The 19901-nt window shown below is 35.6% G+C and overlaps 1 protein-coding gene across 1 annotated transcript in view; it reads right to left on the reverse strand.

Annotated features, from left to right (window-relative positions):
• The window catches only part of SULT1B1 (sulfotransferase family, cytosolic, 1B, member 1), a 40506-nt gene extending 24187 nt beyond the window's left edge, over positions 1-16319 (reverse strand). The window contains exons 1-4 of the mRNA XM_011927085.1: positions 16071-16319; positions 10646-10837; positions 10246-10374; positions 4696-4793 (exon numbers count right to left, since the gene is read on the reverse strand). Coding sequence (XP_011782475.1) covers positions 4696-4793; positions 10246-10374; positions 10646-10793 — 375 coding nt within the window. The 5' untranslated portion in view covers positions 10794-10837; positions 16071-16319. The remainder of the gene's footprint in view (positions 1-4695; positions 4794-10245; positions 10375-10645; positions 10838-16070) is intronic.
• Between the last annotated feature and the right edge of the window lie 3582 nt (positions 16320-19901).

The following is a 19901-nucleotide window of genomic DNA, read 5'->3' on the forward strand; positions in this document are numbered from 1 at the left end:
AATTGTAGGGTTTTGATAGGGCTTTTTGGCATTAATTTAATTTGTATTGTGCTGTGGCCCAATGGTGCGGTTGGTATGATTTTGGTTTTCTTGTATTTATTGAGAATTGCTTTATGGCTGAGTAAAACCTGTGGTCAATCATACAATATGTGCCATCTGCAGATGAGAAGAATGTATATTCTGTTGTTGGATAGATGTCTGTTAGGTACATTTAGTCAAAGTGTTGAGTCTAAGTCCTAAGTGTCTTGCCTTGATGATCTGACACTATCAGCGTGGTGTTGAAGTCTTTCACTGATATTATGTGGTTATGTAATTATCTTTGTAGGTCTGTAAGAACTTGTTTTATGGATTTAGGTGCTCTAAAGTTGGGTGCATATGTATTCAGAATAGTTAAATCTTGTTGAACTGCACCTTTTATCGTTGTATATTATTCTTTGTCCTTTTGATTGTTGGTTTGAAGTCTCTTTTGTCTGAAATAAGAATAGCAACTCCTGCTTTTTTGTTGTTGTTGTTCTCTATTTGCTTGATATATATTTCTCTATCCCTTTACTTTGAGACTATGGGTGTTGTTGCATATGAGATGAGTCTCTTGAAGTTTGAAGGCAGCAGAGTCTTCTTGCTTCTTTATCCAACTTGCCAGTCTGTGCCTTTTAAGTTGCTCATTTAGCACATTTGTATTCCAGATCAAAATTCATATGTGAAGATTTGATCCTGTAATTGTGCTGTTAAATGGTTATTATGTAGACTTGATTATGTAATTGATTTATAGTGCCAATGTTCTGTGTATTTTGGTATGTTTTTGTGGTAGCTGCTACGTCTTTTGTTTCCATGTTTAGCACTCCCTTAAGGACCTCTAGGAAGGCAAGCCTGATGCGAATGAATTCCTTTAGTATTTCCTTTTCTGAAAAGGATTTTATCTGTTCATCACTTATGAAGCGGTTTGACTAGATATGACATTCTTGGTTGGAATTTCCTTTCTTTAAGAATACAGAATATAGGCCCTCAATCTCTTCTGACTTGTAAAATTTCTGCTGAGTAGTCCACTGCTAGCCTGGTGAGGTTCCCTTTGTACATGACCTGCCCCTTTCGCTAGCTGTCTTTAAGAATTCTTATTTCATGTTGACCTTGGAGATCCCCTTTCATTCTATATTTCGGGAATTGTTGTCTTATGTAATTTGTGTGTTGGCTTCTCTAGCAAGGTTGAGAACATTTTTATTGACAGTATCCTCAGATATGTTTTCCAAGTTAATTGCCTGTCTCTATCTCTTTTAGAAATTCCAGTAAGTCACAGGTTTGGTGTCTATATAATCCCATGTTTCTTGGAGGTTTTGTTCATTTTTTTAAATTTCTTTTTAAAATTTTTGTCTGCCTGCTTTGATTCAAAGCAACAGTCTTCCATCTCTGATATTCTTTTCTCAGCTTGGTCTATTCTATTATTAATGTTTCCCATTGTATTATGAAATTCCTTTAGTGAATTTTTTATTTCCAGAAGTTCAGTTTTGTTCTTTCTCAATGTGTCTATGTTTTCTTTCTGCTCTTCATAAGTTTTACTGTTTTCCTTGGATTGGGTTTCAACCTTTTTCTATGTTTCACTGAGTTTCCTTGACATCTAGATTCTGAATTCTATGTCTGTCATTTCAACAATTTCAATCTGGTTAAGAACCATTGCTGGCAAGCTAGTTAGGTCATTTGCAGGCAAGAAGACACTGGCTTTCAGAGTTGCCAGAATTCTTGAGCTGTTTCTTTCTCATCTGTGACAGCTAATGTTTCTTTAATCTTTTAAATTCCTTTCCTTTGGATGGTACTTTTTGCTTTTATATTCTTTGTTGTCCTTGAGGTTTTGACTCTAGTGTAAATGTGGATTTATTAGATTGTTTTCCTTTTTGGATGCTTTTAGGGGACCAAGGCTTAATTTGGCACTCCAGGGCTATGTGCTCTGTCTCTAGTGGGCTAGAACAAGACCACTTGCTTTGCTCTCTGGCCCCTTGAAGTCAAGAACCTGCTTTGCTGGAGGTGCTGATGTGTTCCCACACTACTGGCAACAACATTCCAATCAGGGATGCTGGCAAAGGTGCTTCATTGGGGCATTGGAGATGACATGAGACAGTGTAATCCAACAGGGAAGCAGGGGGCCAGAGGCACATATGTAGTGATGGGGCAGCCACGTGCATCCACTTGCTCATAGGGTAGCAGGAGTAGGCTGCAGGTTACTGTGTACTGGTGGGAGAAGGCTGAAAGTGAATCTGCACCAGTAAGGATCCATATTCAAAAGCAAAAACCTGGGCTAAAAACTGGAAGTTAGGGGCTGCTGGTCAAAGAACTATGACAGCAGCTGCTGGCAAGTACTTCAGTAGGGCAGCTGAGGCTGTGCACTAAGTGAGTATGGCTATGCAGGGGCCCTAGTAGAAGCCAGCACAGAGAGGAGCGGTCAGATCAGACTGGCCCTGGCCGATGTGCAGGACAGGCCTGCTTTCTCCAGACCTGGGAGCTAACAAAAGCTAAAGCCACCTAAAGAAATATGGAAAGCCTTGGGGGATGGGCACCTATGGCCGTGTTCCACTGCAGCTACTCCTGCGCCAAACCCTCTGGACTCCACACAGAATAGAGTACTGTCTCTGCCAATTCTCTGGTAAGTTCTCCCTGCCAACTAAAATGTCTCTGGGAGTCATGGAGTCTCCTGCAGCTAGGATCCTGGAGGCCCATGGTAAGAGGGGGCTGTTCATGCCTGTTTAACTCACTCCTTCTCTAGGAACTGTGCAGGACCAGGAATGAGTCATGGTGCTCAACAGCCCTATTCAGAATTCCTAGCTTCCTCCCCCTGTAGCTCCACCATCTGCATTCTCCCTCTATTCACTCTTAATGCCTTTTATCCAAAGATCTTTTTGGAGTATGCCAGTTTGCTTGATATTCTGGCCTTTTTTTAGTGGGAGAAGCTCTTCCAGAATTTGTCTAGTCAACCGTCTTGGCTCTACCCCATAACTACTTTAAATTTATATAATATACAAACATGAATCTAAAGACAAAAATTGGCAGAGTGTATAAAAACTGAACTTAGCTGTATGCTGTTCAAAAGACACACTTCAAACAAAATGACAATGAGACATTGAGAGTAAAAGGGTAGCAAAAATATGTAACGCAAACATTAATCGGTAAAAACTAGGAGTGGCTATATCAATACAAGATAGACTTCAGTGGAAAAAAAAATTACAAGGGGCATTACATAATGATAAAAGGACTAATCTGTTAAGAAGATAAAGCAATTCTGAATTCCAAATAGCAAACAGCAGAACTTCAAAATACATGAAATGAAAACCAGTAAAGCTGAAGTAGAAATAGACGAATCAATAGTTACAGTTGAGCATGTTTACAAACCACTCTCAGGCAATTGCTGTAATTGCTAGACAGAAAACAAGAAAGGATATAAAAGAACTGAACAACATTATTGGTCAAGAGGATGTAATAAAAATACAGAGAATACATCCACCTACAAAGAAGAATACACAGCCTGCTCAAGTGCTCACGAAACATTAAGAATATAGAACAAGATGAACCATAAGAAATTTAAAAGAATTGCAATTATGTAGAGTATGATCTTTGACTAAAATGGAATAAAACTAGAAATCAGTAACAAAAAGAAAACATAAAAATCCTCAAACACTTAGAAATTAAATCATACACTTCAAAATCTTTCAGTAAATGAGGAAATTTCAAATAAAATAAAAATATGCATAGCATTGAGTGCAATTGAAAGCATGACATATCAAAATGTGTGGGATGCAACTAAAGCTTTACTGACGAAAAATATTTACAACACTAAATGTTTATTTTAGAAAGTAGGAAAGAAACAAATCAATAATATCAGTTCCTGCTTAAAGAGGTTAGAAAAAGGAGAGTAAAATAAACCCAAAGCAAGTAAATGGAGAGAAATAATAGAGAAAAAAAGCAGTAATGTATGACACTAAAAACAGATAGCAGAAATAATTGATAAAGCAAAAAAACTAGCTTTAAAAAATCAATAAAATATACTTATGACAAGACTGACAAAGATGAGAGAGAGAAGGCACAAATAACTGAGATCAGGAACAAAACGGTATCAGAACAAATCCTGCAGCCATTAAAATAATAATGAGTATAATATGAACAACTGTTCATTAATAAAGTCAGCAACTTAGGAAAGTTTCTCACACATCACAAATTATCAAAAGTCAGATAAGAAAAAACACATAATCTACATAGCACCGGAACTATTAAAGCAATAGAATTTGAAATATAAAATTTCCCCCAAAGCAGATAAGCAGGAACAAATGTTTCAACAAAGACTTATACCAAATCTTCAAATAAGAACTAACGTCCTTAAGTTCAGTTTTTACAGAAGGCCTGACGATCTAGGGAGAGTTGGGAAATAATAGTAGCAATGTTGTGCTGAGATTTTTTTATTCTGTTGCTGCTCAAGTTTGGAAAACTTGAGTATATAAACTCAGACTAAAACTTAATTTTTAATGGAAATATTTCAATGTAGCTCAGTTTTCATGGTCACAAGTAAATGACTTCTGAAGATTTACGTACAATGTGAGTGGGTATAGATTGTTGCAAGTATTTGGTTAAAGAAACAAAAAAAATTTTTTTTAAATAAACTATGTGAGGGGTAAAGGGATAGGGTCACACTAAAAAACTGACTTGGAGTCTGGAGTATACCTTGCAATTGTTCTCCCAGAAAGACTTAGGAAGAAGATCAGTTGGTAGATGTGTTTTCACAATCCGGGGTGATGGATTCTTCTCTAATTGTTCTACACCTAGAAATTTAGTTAAGTATACAGAAATATTAGAGTCTCTAGAAAGGCTACATTTCCTTATTTTGCCAACCAGTTTTTCAAGACATTTTTGAGCATCATGTAATGCAGCTAAATTCTGAACCAATCACAGGCATTTCACCACATTACTAGAGTCTGTATTGTGTAACATTCAAGGGTACACATTCTGAGGTTAGTCACCCTGAGTTCAAATGCAGACTTTGAAAGTATCTCAGAATCTCTGTACTTCAGTTTCCCCATCTCCAAAACGAGAGATAATAATACCCTCTTAAATAATTTGGAGTTTTATTGTACCTGTGCAATAAATGACTTTTTAAATGTTTTGTACCTGTGCAATAAATGACTTTTTAAATGTTTTCTTCATGCCAAAGAGATATCAATAACTAGTAAGTCTAAAACTGGCTATTGTGTTGTTTCAGATACTGTAGCATAGATGACATTAACTTTGTGTGTAATATCAGCTGTTGTATCTATATTTTTATTATATTCTATATGTGTCATATGTCTCTCCATGTATGTATGAACAGGAAAAATGTGTAATCTTTAGTTATTAGCTTAGCTCTTTAAAGTCATACAACAAATATATGGTAGAACTTGGTTTCAAATTAAGGTCTTAAGATAGATGATACATAAACTTCTTATGCGTTCCTTTTTGTTCCACAGTATTACTTATATGCAGTCTAAACTCTGGAATACCTGAAAATCTTAAATCATCTTGCCATCGCTGAATACAAAGGCAAACCCACATAAAATTGCATCTGACTCATTGAAAACAATACTTTGTTTTAAATGTTCACGATAATTCACTGCATATGCTAAGAAGTCATTCAACCTATTACAACATTTTTCTTTTAATGTTCTATAAAACACATTTTGACTTAGCAGATTTTTAAATTATTTGTTTGTTTACTGTATGTCCTCATGTCCCAATCTCCTGACCTCGTGATCCACCTGCCTGGGCCTCCCAAAGTACTGGGATTACAGGCGTGAGCCACTGTGCCCGGCCTAGAGTAGATTTAAATGACACAGTTTACCCTCATCCACCTGCTGAACTTCAGCCATTCACTGTCAGGCAATGCTGCATAGCCTCCCTCTCTATCCCCAATCCTGCCTTCCATCTGTTATCCCTTACTCCCATGTCTCTGATTACTCCTCCTCCAACCTCACTCCTAAACATGCACTAAAATGGAGATTTCATAAGAACAGAGATGTAACTTGTTTTATTCATAAATAAATGTCCATAGAAAACAGTGACTAGCACATGGTCAGTATGAAGAAGACTATTTAATATCAGTAGAGACAGGCTTGGCAGACAAGAAATTAAAAAATGTGAAAATCCAAGTTATGTTTGAATTATCAGATAAATAGCAGATTGTTTTTAGCATGAATATTTCCCTTACAACATTTGGAAAGTACTTGTATACTTAACAAAATGGATATTTATCTGAATTTCAAATTAATTAATTGTCCTGTATTTTATTTGCAAATATAAATGACTGTAAACATAAATTACTGTGCAACTCCACCAGGGATTTTACTATGCCTCTACTGATCTAGCAACTACAGTCACTTTACCGAGCATATAAAAATGAGAAATTGTAATCTTCCACAACTCGTTATTACTTAATGGCCATGACATGAACTTATATCTGTTTCTTTTAAGAAGTTTTTCTCACATCTGTTGTTCCTTGTTCTGCATTCAGCTTCCCTGAAAGATTTCTCAATTTCCCCTGTTTTGCAATCATTTTGCCAAGTGAGTCTTCTAAATGAACCCTTTATATCCACAAGTACGACTGTTAGCAATGTGTAAAGACAATAAAATTATTTACACTCAGGCTCTAGAGTAGATTAATTAATTTATTAATTAATTTATTTATTATTTGAGACAGAGTCTCGTTCTGTCCCCCAGGCTGGAGTGCAGTGGTGCAATCTCGGCTCACTGCAAGCGCTGCCTCCCGGGTTCAGGCCATTCTCCTGCCTCAGCCTCTCGAGTAGCTGAGACTACAGGCGCCCACCACAATGCCTGGCTAATTTGTTGTATATTTTAGTAGAGACGGGATTTCACCATGTTACCCAGGACGGTCTCAATCTCCTGACCTCGTGATCCACCTGCCTGGGCCTCCCAAAGTACTGGGATTACAGGCGTGAGCCACTGTGCCCGGCCTAGAGTAGATTTAAATGACATAGTTTACCCTCATCCACCTGCTGAACTTCAGCCATTCACTGTCAGGCAATGCTGCATAGCCTCCCTCTCTATCCCCAATCCTGCCTTCCATCTGTTATCCCTTACTCCCATGTCTCTGATTACTTTGGTTCTGTCACTTTTTTCATTTCATACGTTCTATGGCTCTGAAGTCTTGCCTCACTCTTGAACTCATTTGGGTTCCTTGCCTCCAGCATAATCTCAGTTCCAAGCTTTCCAAGGACAGACATGTTTAAGAACATCAAGCCATAACATGGGCATGTTTAAGAATATCTCATCATAACCATTTGCTTTAAGAATCTTTGCAGTTTGCATTTTAAGTCCTTGACAAATGTAAGAGTAACAACTTTGTGAGAGTAACGGATTTGCTTTGTAATGCTAAGTAAAAAATGTTGAGTATTTATACTTGAATTTTAAGTTGAAATCTTGCTAAATTTCTAATTTTCTTTTAAAAATTTTTTTAGAGACAGAGTCTTGCTCTGTCACCCAGGCTAGAGTACAGTGGTGGAATCATTGCTAAGTTTCTATGTAGTTTTGGAACATTTAAAATGCCTAAGATTTGCTGTATTTATGAGCTTAATTTATTGGAGTATAAGTACTTGGGAAGGTTTGTCTTGGTCAGATAAAGTAAGTACTCAAGGAAATGAAATATACTGATTATATAAATGCCACTTAAGTGTTTAAAGGAGCTTAATTAAATATAACTTGGATCAAATATTAAACTCCTTTTGTTGTATAAGTAAAATAGTAATATTTATAAGCTGAACTTAATGGCTTAGGGAAGAACTGGGATTTTAGATTTGTAACTTTGAAAAATTGAATCTATTTTTTAAACAAAATGAAACAAGACAAAAATTGGCATTTGCTCTCTGACTTCTGGCAGTGACATAGAAGGACTGACATCCTGCCAGTTGATTCGTCTCTGCCTATGGAAGCAACTAGTTCAGTCAGTCTGCTGAGGGGCACTTCCATTACAGAAGAGGATTTGGATATTTCTCTTTACATTGGCATACAGGTCTATCACCATCCTACTGCTTATTTTTATCTCAGGATTCCAGCAGCATTTGACAGTCAAACTTCACTTGTTGAATACCCCTCTCATTTATCTACAAGACACCATACTCTTCCATTCCCTCTTAGCTCATTTTTTTCAGTTTCCTTTGCTAGCCCCTCTTTCTCTACCTAACTTCTGCATGTTGATGTTTTTCACAGCTCAGTCCTTCTCTTCTCATATTGCTCCACAGGCTTTCCCTGGGCAATCACATTGATTCCAATGTCCAATTATGCAGAGCATTTCCTAATGAATATATTTTAACAAGCTCCAAATGCCATCATTTTAATTCACTATAATTTTAACTGATTATAATATCCAATGGCATCTCAAAGTTACCATTTCACAACTAAAATATTAATAACCCTATACCCAAATGTGTTCCTCTCCAAGTACTTTTCCTTGCAAGCAAATAGTTCCACAGTCCACTTGCTTGATGAAATAAAACTATGTCATTCTTGATTCTTCCATTTGCTTCATATTTCCTTGACAGTCCATCAACAAGTCAAAAATATATCTTCTCTAGCATCCTCAATTCCACCTCCACCAAGCGACTTGTGGAGTCTTTGTATTTAAAACAACAACAAAAAAACCAAAAACCCTATAATTTTTCTTTGCATAAAACGCTTCAATATCTTCCTCAATGTTCGTGGAATAAAATGAGAAAATATTTTAAGAATTACAAGTCCTACATGATCTATCCTAGCCTAATTTCCAATTGTTTTGCATCCCACTTTTTCCTTCTTTCATGGATCATTTTAGACCCCGGGCTATATCAAGATCTTCCTGGAATATGCTTTCCAGGACTATATCCTGGAATATTCTTTACACAAGCATGTACTTTTTAATCTCAATTGGGAGTAGATGCCCCTTGTTAAATTTAGACTAAAGCTATCATCTTACACATTTTAAGTTTGGCTTAAAGGTTTCTCTATACATAGTGAATTGTAACCTAAGTGGATGTGTAAACATATTACATTCTACCTCGTGCCAATCACCAAGTTTTGGCCAATTGAAGGTGGCCAACTCTTCAAACTGTGTTCAAATAAGTCAAACACTAAACTGTAACTAAGCCAGCTGTTTCTATATCTCAATTCTGTTTTCTGTGTGTCACATTCCTTCCTTCCGTAAACCATGTAGCTGTTCTGGAATCTCTGAGGCTATTTTGACTTAAGGGGCTGCCCGATTTGTGAATTGTTCTTTGCTCAATTAAACTTGTTTAATTTGTCTAAGTTTTTTATCCTTTATTACCCATTTAAAGTAAGCTTTCCTATCGTTTGCTTCCACAGAACCCTATTCTTTCGCTGTGCAAGACTACTAACATTGACATACTGTTACTTACTTTTTAACGTCACAATATTACTGTAAGCTCCCTATGGTACAATATATAATTTCTAATCATTATGTATCTATACAATAGCACAGTGAATAATTCTTTACAAGCATTCCATAAATACTTGTGGAAGAAAAATTAATAGTATTAGTGAATTCTATGTTTTAAGAAAAGTTGCTCCTTGTTTATTTTTATTTATTTATTTATTTATTTATTTTTTGAGACGGAGTCTCTCTCTGTCGCCCAGGCTGGAGTGCAGTGGCGTGATCTCGGCTCACTGCAAGCTCCGCCTCCCGGGTTTACACCATTCTCCTGCCTCAGCCTCCCGAGTAGCTGGGACTACAGGCGCCTGCCATCTCGCCCGGCTAGTTTTTTGTATTTTTTAGTAGAGACGGGGTTTCACCGTGTTAGCCAGGATGGTCTCAATCTACTGACCTCGTGATCCGCCCGTCTGGGCCTCCCAAAGTGCTGGGATTACAGGCTTGAGCCACCGCGCCCGGCCTCCTTGTTTATTAATTACAACAATGTCCTGAATTAGGAACTTACTGATCTAATCTAACAAATTCTACCCAACAAAAGTCAATAAGACAAAGAAAGTATTGTTTATTTTATCAATCAAATTTGTAATTGTTTTGTACAGTAAGACTCTCATCTTTGATATCATACCTGGATATACAACAGACAAAAATAAAGTTTCTTCATATTTCTCAAGAATTTTACATTGTTTTCCAGCTTCCATTTTATGTCACCAAATCTACTCCTGTTTCATTGAGAGTCACACATACAATAATGCATATGCTGTGTAAATAATATTACAAAATAATAATTCCAAGTGGGTTAAATTTACCTGATGTTCTTAATCCAGGGAGAGTCATTTCCAACATTGGAACTTTTTCGGTAATAAAACCTCGCTTACATTTTTCAATATCTCCATCATTTAGAACCATGTCTGTAATTTCACTAACCCAAGTAGTACCTGTGACAAAAGGCAACATTTTCAAAATAATTACCCAAATTGCACAGGAGAGGGAGAAGAATCTATTGGAAACATTACCATTTTAACACATTCTATTACAAACTAAATTCCCCTTTCTATGCCCCAAATGCCAATTTTAATATACTAAAATAGGTGACCACACTAAATGAATATTAACTTTATTTAGAATGATAATTATTTTATGGACAAGTTGATTTCCAGGAAACAAAAATCGAGGTCGGACTTGAATTTGTCAGGCCACAGAACTCACCTGATTTAGGATAAGTGGCTATCACAATGTCATCTGGTCTGCTATGGAACTGTTCAATTTCTTCCCAATTGTTCACAAAAGCACAGGGCATGGGATAACCATGGACCAACTTCAGATCTTCTCGCGGAATATCTTTTGGGGAAAGCATTTTAATACCAGATTGTACAAATATATAATAGATTGACAGTCGTTCTGGAGAAATATAGAGAATAAAAATCAGAATCTGAGTAACTAATGTTGGTCTTAAGACACCACAATTTGTCACAAAGTAAAATTGGCCTTTTACATTCTGGGCACATGGAGATCTAAGTACAAAGGGCGTATTTGGTGGACATTAGGTGCAGTAGATTGCAAGAGCAGTAACTGGCTCTGTGACAAGCAGGACAAAGGTCTCTAGTGGAAGTTTTGGAAAGAAATGAAACTGCATCTCTCTCTTTGAGTTAAAATGCATGTTTCACAGAAATATGCCAAAACAATCTGAACAATCCGGACTTAAGGCAAAATAAATCCACCACTCATTATTAAGACTTCAGCTATACCTCATTTTTCCTTAAAGAAAATTTGCTGTCATTCTGACCTTTGATCTTCAGTTTGTAATTCATCTTCTTTCTTTGTCTGCTTCTAAGATTACTTTATCACTTATTTGGGGAAAGTGGATTATAATGTTCCTAGGTGTGGTTATTTTCGTGTGTGTATGTGTGCACTCACATGCACATTTTAGCTTTATAGAGCTTCTTGGAATTGTGAATTTATGGTTTCCATCAAATTTGGATAATTTTCAGCCATTATTTCTTCAAATATTTTTTTCTATCTCTCTCTCCTTCTGAGACTATAATTACATGTATATTAGGCCATATGGAGTTGCCCACAGCTGAGAGATTATCTATTCAGTTTTTTTAAAAGCTTTTCTCTATGTGTGTTTCATTTGGGATATTCTCTCTTGCTCTGTCTCTGTAATTACTAACCTTTTCTTCTGCAGTGCTTAATCTGTCCTTACTCCTTTCCAATATGTTTTATCTTGGGCTTTGTAGTTTTAGTCTCTGGGTGTTCAATTTCAATATGCTTATATTTTTTATTCTCAATTTTTAAAGCATACTAAATACAGTTCTAATGATTTTTTTTCTTTGTTAACAGTAACATCTGCATAGTTCTATGTTGTTTTCAGTTGATTGATTTTTTTTTCTCATTATGGTAGTCTTTTTTCTCCTTGTTTACATGTCTGATAATTTTTTATTGGATGCTTGGTGCTCCTGTTACTTCTGCTTGCTTAGCAACTGTCATTGATAATTTTTTGCATCAACCTGACTGTGCCATGTGGTCCCCAGACATTTGGCCAAACACTATTCAGAGTGTTTCTGTATTGGTGTTTTAGGACTAGATTAATATTTACATTGGTAGACTGAGTGATTGTCCTACCTAAGGGGGTGATCTTCATCCAATTAGTTGAAGTCTGAGTAGAACAAAAAGGGTGATGCTCCTAGGAGTGTTCCTTCTACCTAACTGCCTTTGAGCTTTAATGAAAACATCGTGGTTTTTTGTTTGTTTGCTTATTCCTGCCTGCAGACTCAAACTGAAACATTGCTCTTCCTGGATCTCCGGCCCGCCAGCCTTTTGACTAGAGCTAAACCATCAGCTCTACTGGGTCTCCAGTTTGCCAGCTCACCCTACATATCCTGGAATATGCCTGCATACCTGCCTCTAAAATAATATCATATATGTATGTATTCAAAGGCAGTCAGACAGGAAGAATTCCTCTTTACCTCCAGGAGAGTCACCCTTTTGGTTCTATTCAGCCTTCAACTGATTGCATGAGCCCCATCCACATTAGGGAAGGCAATCTGCTGTACTCAATCTACCAATTAAAATTTTAATCTCATCTAAAAACACCCTCACAGACACACACACACAGACACACACAGACACACACACACACACACACACACACACACAGACACATACATGCACATTAATGTTTGATCAAATATCTGGGTTTCCCATGGCCCCATCAATTGGACACATAAAATTAGCATCACAAAGAGCTACTCATTATTTATTTTTTCCATTTCATTTCCACTGAACTTTGTAAGTAAAACCATAGCCTTGCTTTTAATAATGGTTTTCATTTTACATCAATTTTATTTTATTTTACAATTTATAGATTCCTTCATAATCGATGTTCCATTTATTTCTTAAGATCTGTTAATTTAATAACATAGAACATGTTTACTATTGTACGGATAGAAAGAATTTGAACTAATTGCAGCATAAATTGCATAATATCTTAGAGGAAATTGTATTGCTTCTAGTAAAATGACTTTAAAGATTGCCAATCAAAAGTTCTTAATTGATTAACTATAATAGTTTCTGGTAAATATTTTGCAAGTAATTTGTGAACCCACAAACAAAACTCACTAACTTAACAGCTAGCTGGAGCTTAAACTAGTTTACCTAACATTAATTGGTACAGAAAGAGGTATGTTTTTGGCTAGGAAGAACATGTTATGACAACAGCCTTGTATTTCAAAGCCAACTCTTCCACCATCACTACCCCCATCTACACACACATACACACAGACAAATCTAGGAGGGAGAAATTTGGGTAACCATTTTTTCATTTTATATTGTAAGACATGTATTACATACCATATTTTTATACATTATGATTCATGTGTTTTACACAGAAATGCTGTGTTATTTTGTTTTTCCAGTAAAAGTCATTATTCAACAATAGGTTTGTCCTGAAACATGTAGCATGTTATGCTACAAATAGAGTGAAAATTAATAAAAATAACTTGAACTTTGCATTTTCACAGTGTTTATTGAGTAATGGAGTTGTTGGCCTCAGAAATCTGGAATAGAAGATATTAATGGAGGAGCAGTCTCAAAATAGATTAGACACAGACAAGTTTAGAGCATTTGAGGCCCTGCGGCAAGGATGCCAATGACAGCTGAGTGAATGGAGCCTTTTAGGGAAATTATATTAAATATTTATCCTCTATATGCTTCTCAGTTATCCTCCGTTTCCAGTAAAATGTCAGGTAGTCTTTGTAATATTTCATTAGTGGAGATAGTCTTGTAGAAAATATTCTCCAGCATGAAATACTGTGGAACATGTTAGCAGCTCAAGAAAGGAACAATGAATGTGGATGGTCAAGGAGTCAGCAGAAGGAGGAATTTGAAAGAAAAGAAAGTAAGTCTGTAAGTAGTGTACTTGGGATGAAGTTTGTATTGAATAAATTGAATGAAGAAATGAATGAATGATGAGATTTCCACTTCTCACCCAGAATCTTTTGATATCTCGAGAATAGTGCCCCTTCTCTGTTTGCATATAAAGGAACGAGTGCCCACAGGAGTCAACACAGTACATTCAGATATCAGACTTGATTTCCACATGATAAATGAAATAGCTCTTTCTGAAACATTTTATTTTATTAACTTCTTAACAAGTTGTTTCTTCCCAAATTATCTAAAGGTAAAAGTCAATGGTACACCTCATTTGAAAAATTGTCTATTCTGAATTAATTGAGAAAAATAAATGAGTCTCTATTCATTGGCTCCAGAATGTAATGTTTAGTAGCAGTATAACTTTGCTTATCAACTCTTATAACACATACATATTATGCAAAATTGAATGAATATTGATGGAGCCGATACCCTTTTCATACTATCTACTAAAATTATATAGACAAACTTATTCCCCATGTAGCAAGTAGCTTATATTATATATTTATAGCATCATTTTTTGTTCCATTTCATGTCTTGGTTCATCCTTTGCCTTTTCTTTCTTTATTCATCTTAATTTAATTTGTACTATTCTTTTATATGCATAAAATTGATTTACAATTTCTATTCAAATTATAGTCCATGTACAAGTCCCATGTGTTATTGGCCTTATCGGAGAGCTTGTTAGAAATGTAGAATCTCAGGCTTCAACCCAGAAGCAAAATCTACATTTTAGTAAGATCCTCAACTAATTTGTTTGCACTTAAAACTTGAGAAAATGACTTTAAACTACCTTTAATTATCTAATGATACAGGGTGTATGTAAATAATTTATCAAAATGAATTCAGTGTCTTTTAAAACAAATTGTGTTGATCGTGCTTCGTGTATATGATCTCTAATCATTACCTACCCTGAAAAGATCAGTCTTACTTTCATTCTGTGGATAAGATTAAGAAACAGATCTTCAGAGGCCCTGCTCAAAGAAGCACAGAAAAGGAGTGGCAACCCAGGAATGGACTTTAGTTTGTCCAGCTCTGTTCATGTGATTATACTAAAAATTTACTGTAGGCCCAACCCAGTCAAAAATGTCTGTGATTTATCTCATTCAAACAAGAGGTTTACAAATTGGAAGATTTTTGCTTTGACAATGAAAATCCCCTGTGACAAAAAGGTCAGGCTCTTCATGCTGTAAAAATGTTGCTAGAGAAGAATAGAATGAGTAAGAAGATGAAAATAAGGCAACTGATTGTGAATATATGCTAGTCACCTCTGGAAAGTGTGGGTGTCCAATACAAGAAGCTACAGGGTATTAGGCAAGAACTAACATTACCTCGTTATGACCAGTGGATAAATGATGAGTTCTGAATTATATGGGGAGAAGAGTATGGAGAGGAGGACTGGAAGATATCAAATAATTGATATAATTAAACTAGATATGCTGAAAGATGATTTATGAATGACATTTACTTTAAAATCTAAAAATTAGTTCATAAAATATTTTAAACCCTATTGGAAAGGAGCAGGCAATTTAAAGTAGTTGTAAATTATACATGGAATCTCAAGACTTCCTATTTAAGATGACCCATAGGCTGAAAATTAAAATGTCTAAAATTGACTTTAAGGAATATTAATGGAACAAAAGAGAAACATAAAAAACAATGCCTGTTTTAGAAGAAACAGTCATTTAACATTAAAACTATATTTTTCTTTCAGTTAGAAAAAAACAATTTCTTCCATTTGTCATATCCTGACAAAGTTTAGCTCTATCTGATACACATCAAATCCAGCTACTTAAATAAATGTAGTAAATGACATATTTTATATTCTGGAATGCACCTTAAAGGTGTGTGTATGTGCATATGTCTGCATGCATGCATGTGAGTGGGACTGGATGAAAGATGGGAGCAGAGAAACGAAAACTTGAAAAAGATTTCTTTTTCCATAAGTGGTTTACAGTTTCATGAGAAGATCTCCATTCCTTGCATGCTTCAGTTCCATTAAATGTAGACAACTAAAATTGAACACTGAAAGCTTCAGAGATGTTAGGCAGCATAAACAACAGTTTCCTATAAGAAAATTGGAATTATGCCAAAGACTTTCTAATTATAAAATATGTTCAAAACAGAAATTGTTCTAAGGCACACAATATTCTGTGGGGGTAGGACAAAACTTCAAGGAAAGAAATTGAAAAGCAAATTTTACCTCACAATTTAATCCCTTTGTTCAGTTTTCATTTTCAGCCAGTGAAGCTGTTGTAGTGGGAAATGGTAGTGGTTCCAGCAGGGAATGGGGAGCCCAGGAAGACTCCTGGCGCCAGGAACAAAACAAGTTCAAGGTTTGATCTGAATGTAGCAATCACTGAGTTTACAGGCAGCTAAGATGTAAAAAGGTTAAACTACCCACACCCACAATCACACACACACACACACACACACACACGAGGCAAGCTCCACTGTTTCAACAGCTAGCAAAGCCAGGAAGACAGGAAATGGATCAGGGTGGTGACCATAAGTCAGCACAGGCACAGGTTGTTTAGATTTTAAGCTGTCTGCAAGCTTCAAAGGGTCTGAGAAATGCAGAGGGAAAGAACATGAAGGGTTAGTGGATCAAAATTGTTGCTTCTCTATATCTTATAAGAATGTCTTCTAACAATTTTGGCCATAACAAAAATAAAAATTGGTTTGGCGTGTTTGTGTGCATGTGTCAGTGTATGTTTCCATCTTGAATGAAAGTGAGTTTCTAATATCATTAAATATCAAACATATTAAAGATGAAATGATTTATTACTTTGGCACCCGAAACACAAATACTCTAATCATTTCCACAACTCTTGGCTTTTTCTTCTTTTGGTATGCAGAATCACATAGACAAGAAATGACTGGAAATCAATCCATCTGTTAGGCGCGCTCGTCTCAAACTTACACACAACTACAACCACCAAGTTCTTGCCCCTGAGTTATACCTATGAAGGCCTGGGAAAGTCAGGAAGACCAGAGGGAAACTAGCACATTCCTTTAGACCATCAGTTTAACTTTTAAATTTATTAAAGAAATGTAAAGCATATTTTCTTCTTAAAAGATGCTGCCAACAGATTCCTAATCTTTGCCAGCCAGGGTTGTTTTATTTTCACTTTGTAAAGAGGGTGGAAGTGTATTACAGAGAGAATACAGAGAAAAGGGGTTTATGTGCACCTATTATAGTTGTATTTTTTTGCCCTTATGAGGAAGCATTATGCTTTCAAATGACTTGGGAACAGGCACATGGAGGGCATTGAGACTGTCATATGTCAATCTATCTCTGATTGAGAACCTGAAATGTTTGATTTTTCTGAGATGCCCCAGCTTAGAAAGTTAGCTTTCTAGACTAACTTGTTTATTTTCTAAATATGATTTTGTGATTTTATAAACTAGGATTTTCTTTTCTCCTTTTGATGACACATAAAGCCATTGGCTCCCACAGACCACCTCCCCTTCCTACCAACCTTCATGCAGTCAACTGACACATTCCATAGACGTAGAGTCTGTATAGGTCAACTTTTTGCAGTAGTGAACTACTGAAAACAAAAGCTGAACAAATTATATTTTCATTTGAGCATATAAATCTGCTATTGAAAATTATTTTACAGTGTAAATGTACAACCAATTCAATAGGCAAGATAATAAAATACATTCAGACAGCCTGAAATCTGATAAATTTTGGAAACCTGTGGAATTGTACCTCAGGCTTCCTTAAGTAAATTTATCACTGAAAAAGGTGATTATTCTAACCCAGCCACAACTTGTGAAGATAGGAAAACACACTGAAGGCAGTGGGAGAGGACTAGTGAGCAAGAGGGTGGGCTATAGCACAGGTCCTGGGTTTTAAATCCCAAACACAATCATTAACCAGCCTTGTGAGAGGGACAGAAAATTTAGCCTCTCTGTGCCTCCATTGCCCCACTGGGAATAATAGCATCTTCTTTATACAGTTGTTTCAGTTTACTCCCTTTCTTTTGAATGTGGGAAAATACATATAACATAAAATTTACCATCTTAATGAGTTTTAAGTGTACGTTCAGCAGTGTTAAGTATATTCACACTACAGTGCAATCAATCTACAGAACTGTTTCATCATGTAAAACTGAAACTCTATACCCATTAAAGAACAACTTATCCTCCCTCTGATCCTTGGTAACCACCATTGTACTTCTGTTTCTGTAAATTTGATTCCTCAAAATACCTCATAAATGTGTAATCAGAATGTATTTGTCCTTTTGTAACTGGCTTATTTCATGTAACATAATGTTCTTAAGGTACATTCATGTTGTAGCTTGCGTAAGATTGTTTTTTCCTTTTTAAGACTAAATATTTTACAGATACTATGATTTTTAAAAGTAACAAAAAAGTGGATACTTGGGTAGCTTCTACCTTATGGTTATTGTGAATAATGCTGCTATGAACAGGAGCATGCAAATTTTTTTTATGAGATCTTGCTTGCTTTCATTTCCTTTGGATGTGTGCCAAGAAGTAGGATTACTGGTAATTATGTTTTTAACTTATTATTATTATTATTATACTTTAAGTTCTAGGGTACATGTGCACAACCTGCAGGATTGTTACATATGTATACATGTGCCATGTTGGTGTGCTGCACCCATTAACTCGTTATTTACATTAGGTATATCTCCTAATGCTATCCCACTCCCCTGCCACTTCCCCCCTCCCCACAATAGGCCCCTGTGTGTGATGTTCCCCTTCCTGTGTCCAAGTGATCTCATTGTTCAATTCCCACCTATGAGTGAGAACATGCAGTGTTTGGCCATCAGTGACAGACTGGATTAAGAAAATGTGGCACATATACACCATGGAATACTATGCAGCCATAACAAAGGATGAGTTCGTGTCCTTTGAAGGGACATGGATGCAGCTGGAAAGCATCATTCTCAGCAAACTATTGCAAGAATGTTTTTAACTTGCTAAAGAAACCACCATACTGTTTTACTTGTCTATATCATTTTACAATCCCATCAACAATGCACAACAGTTCCCATTTGTCTACATACTTGTTTTGATTATTAAATGAGTTAATATAAATATTGCACTTAGAACATATCCTATCCATCACATTCTTTCAAAGAAATTTAGTCATTATAATTAAAAGTTTGTTTAAAATATAGTGTTTATTGTTACGAAGATACAAATGAGCTGAAACCTTAGCATCTGTCCTGTGAGAAAGCCCTATTTCTGATTATTCTAGCAGCACCATATGAGATACAATCTACAAAGCTTAAAGGAAACAGCAGAATTTTTAAAAAGTATATTTAATTTTCATGGGTCTATACTACATTATATGCTACTATTTATAGAGTATCTATGAAGTTTTAATACATGCATACAATATGTAATAATCTTTTGCAACCCAAAAGAGAGAATCAAGTTTAGAATGAATTTAAGGAAAAGTAAATTCTAGCAAAAATATGTTTAAATTACTTAATTCTTACTTGGTGTGAAATTTAAAATCATCTTGGAAGATGAGCTGTTACATCATAGAGTCATAGGGAAGAAAATGGTGAGGCTTCATGCTGCAGATATGGACCATGCTGTCTGGGCAGAAAAGGAAGATGTGTCATTATGCAAGGACACTAGAAATTAGGTCAACTGCATATCTCAAATATATAGAGCAAAAATAAAGCCCTAATGAAGAAATTTCTCTTACAATAATTAGGCTTTTGTTATTCTTGTTTACTTATTTGTTTTCATTTAAAATGTAAAAGTAGTATCTGTGTGTGCGTACATGTGCAGAGATGTGTTAAAATCAAGCAACACTTTATAAAAAGGAATATAAATCCTGGTTGTTATTTTCTTTTTAATGAGAATAACATTGAACACTTACTGTACTATACTGATATTAACTTAATAAGGTCTCCTTATTTGTGTGGAATTGTAGGGTTTATTCATGAGAAAAATAATCTTCCATCAGAGACTCTTGGAAACAAATTAATTTCTCTTTAGAAAATATACATATTGAGCTTTCATTAAAAAATAGATTTCAATA

This window comes from Colobus angolensis, unplaced genomic scaffold (assembly GCF_000951035.1).
Source record: "Colobus angolensis palliatus isolate OR3802 unplaced genomic scaffold, Cang.pa_1.0 Scaffold70, whole genome shotgun sequence".
Classification (NCBI taxonomy): domain Eukaryota; kingdom Metazoa; phylum Chordata; class Mammalia; order Primates; family Cercopithecidae; genus Colobus; species Colobus angolensis.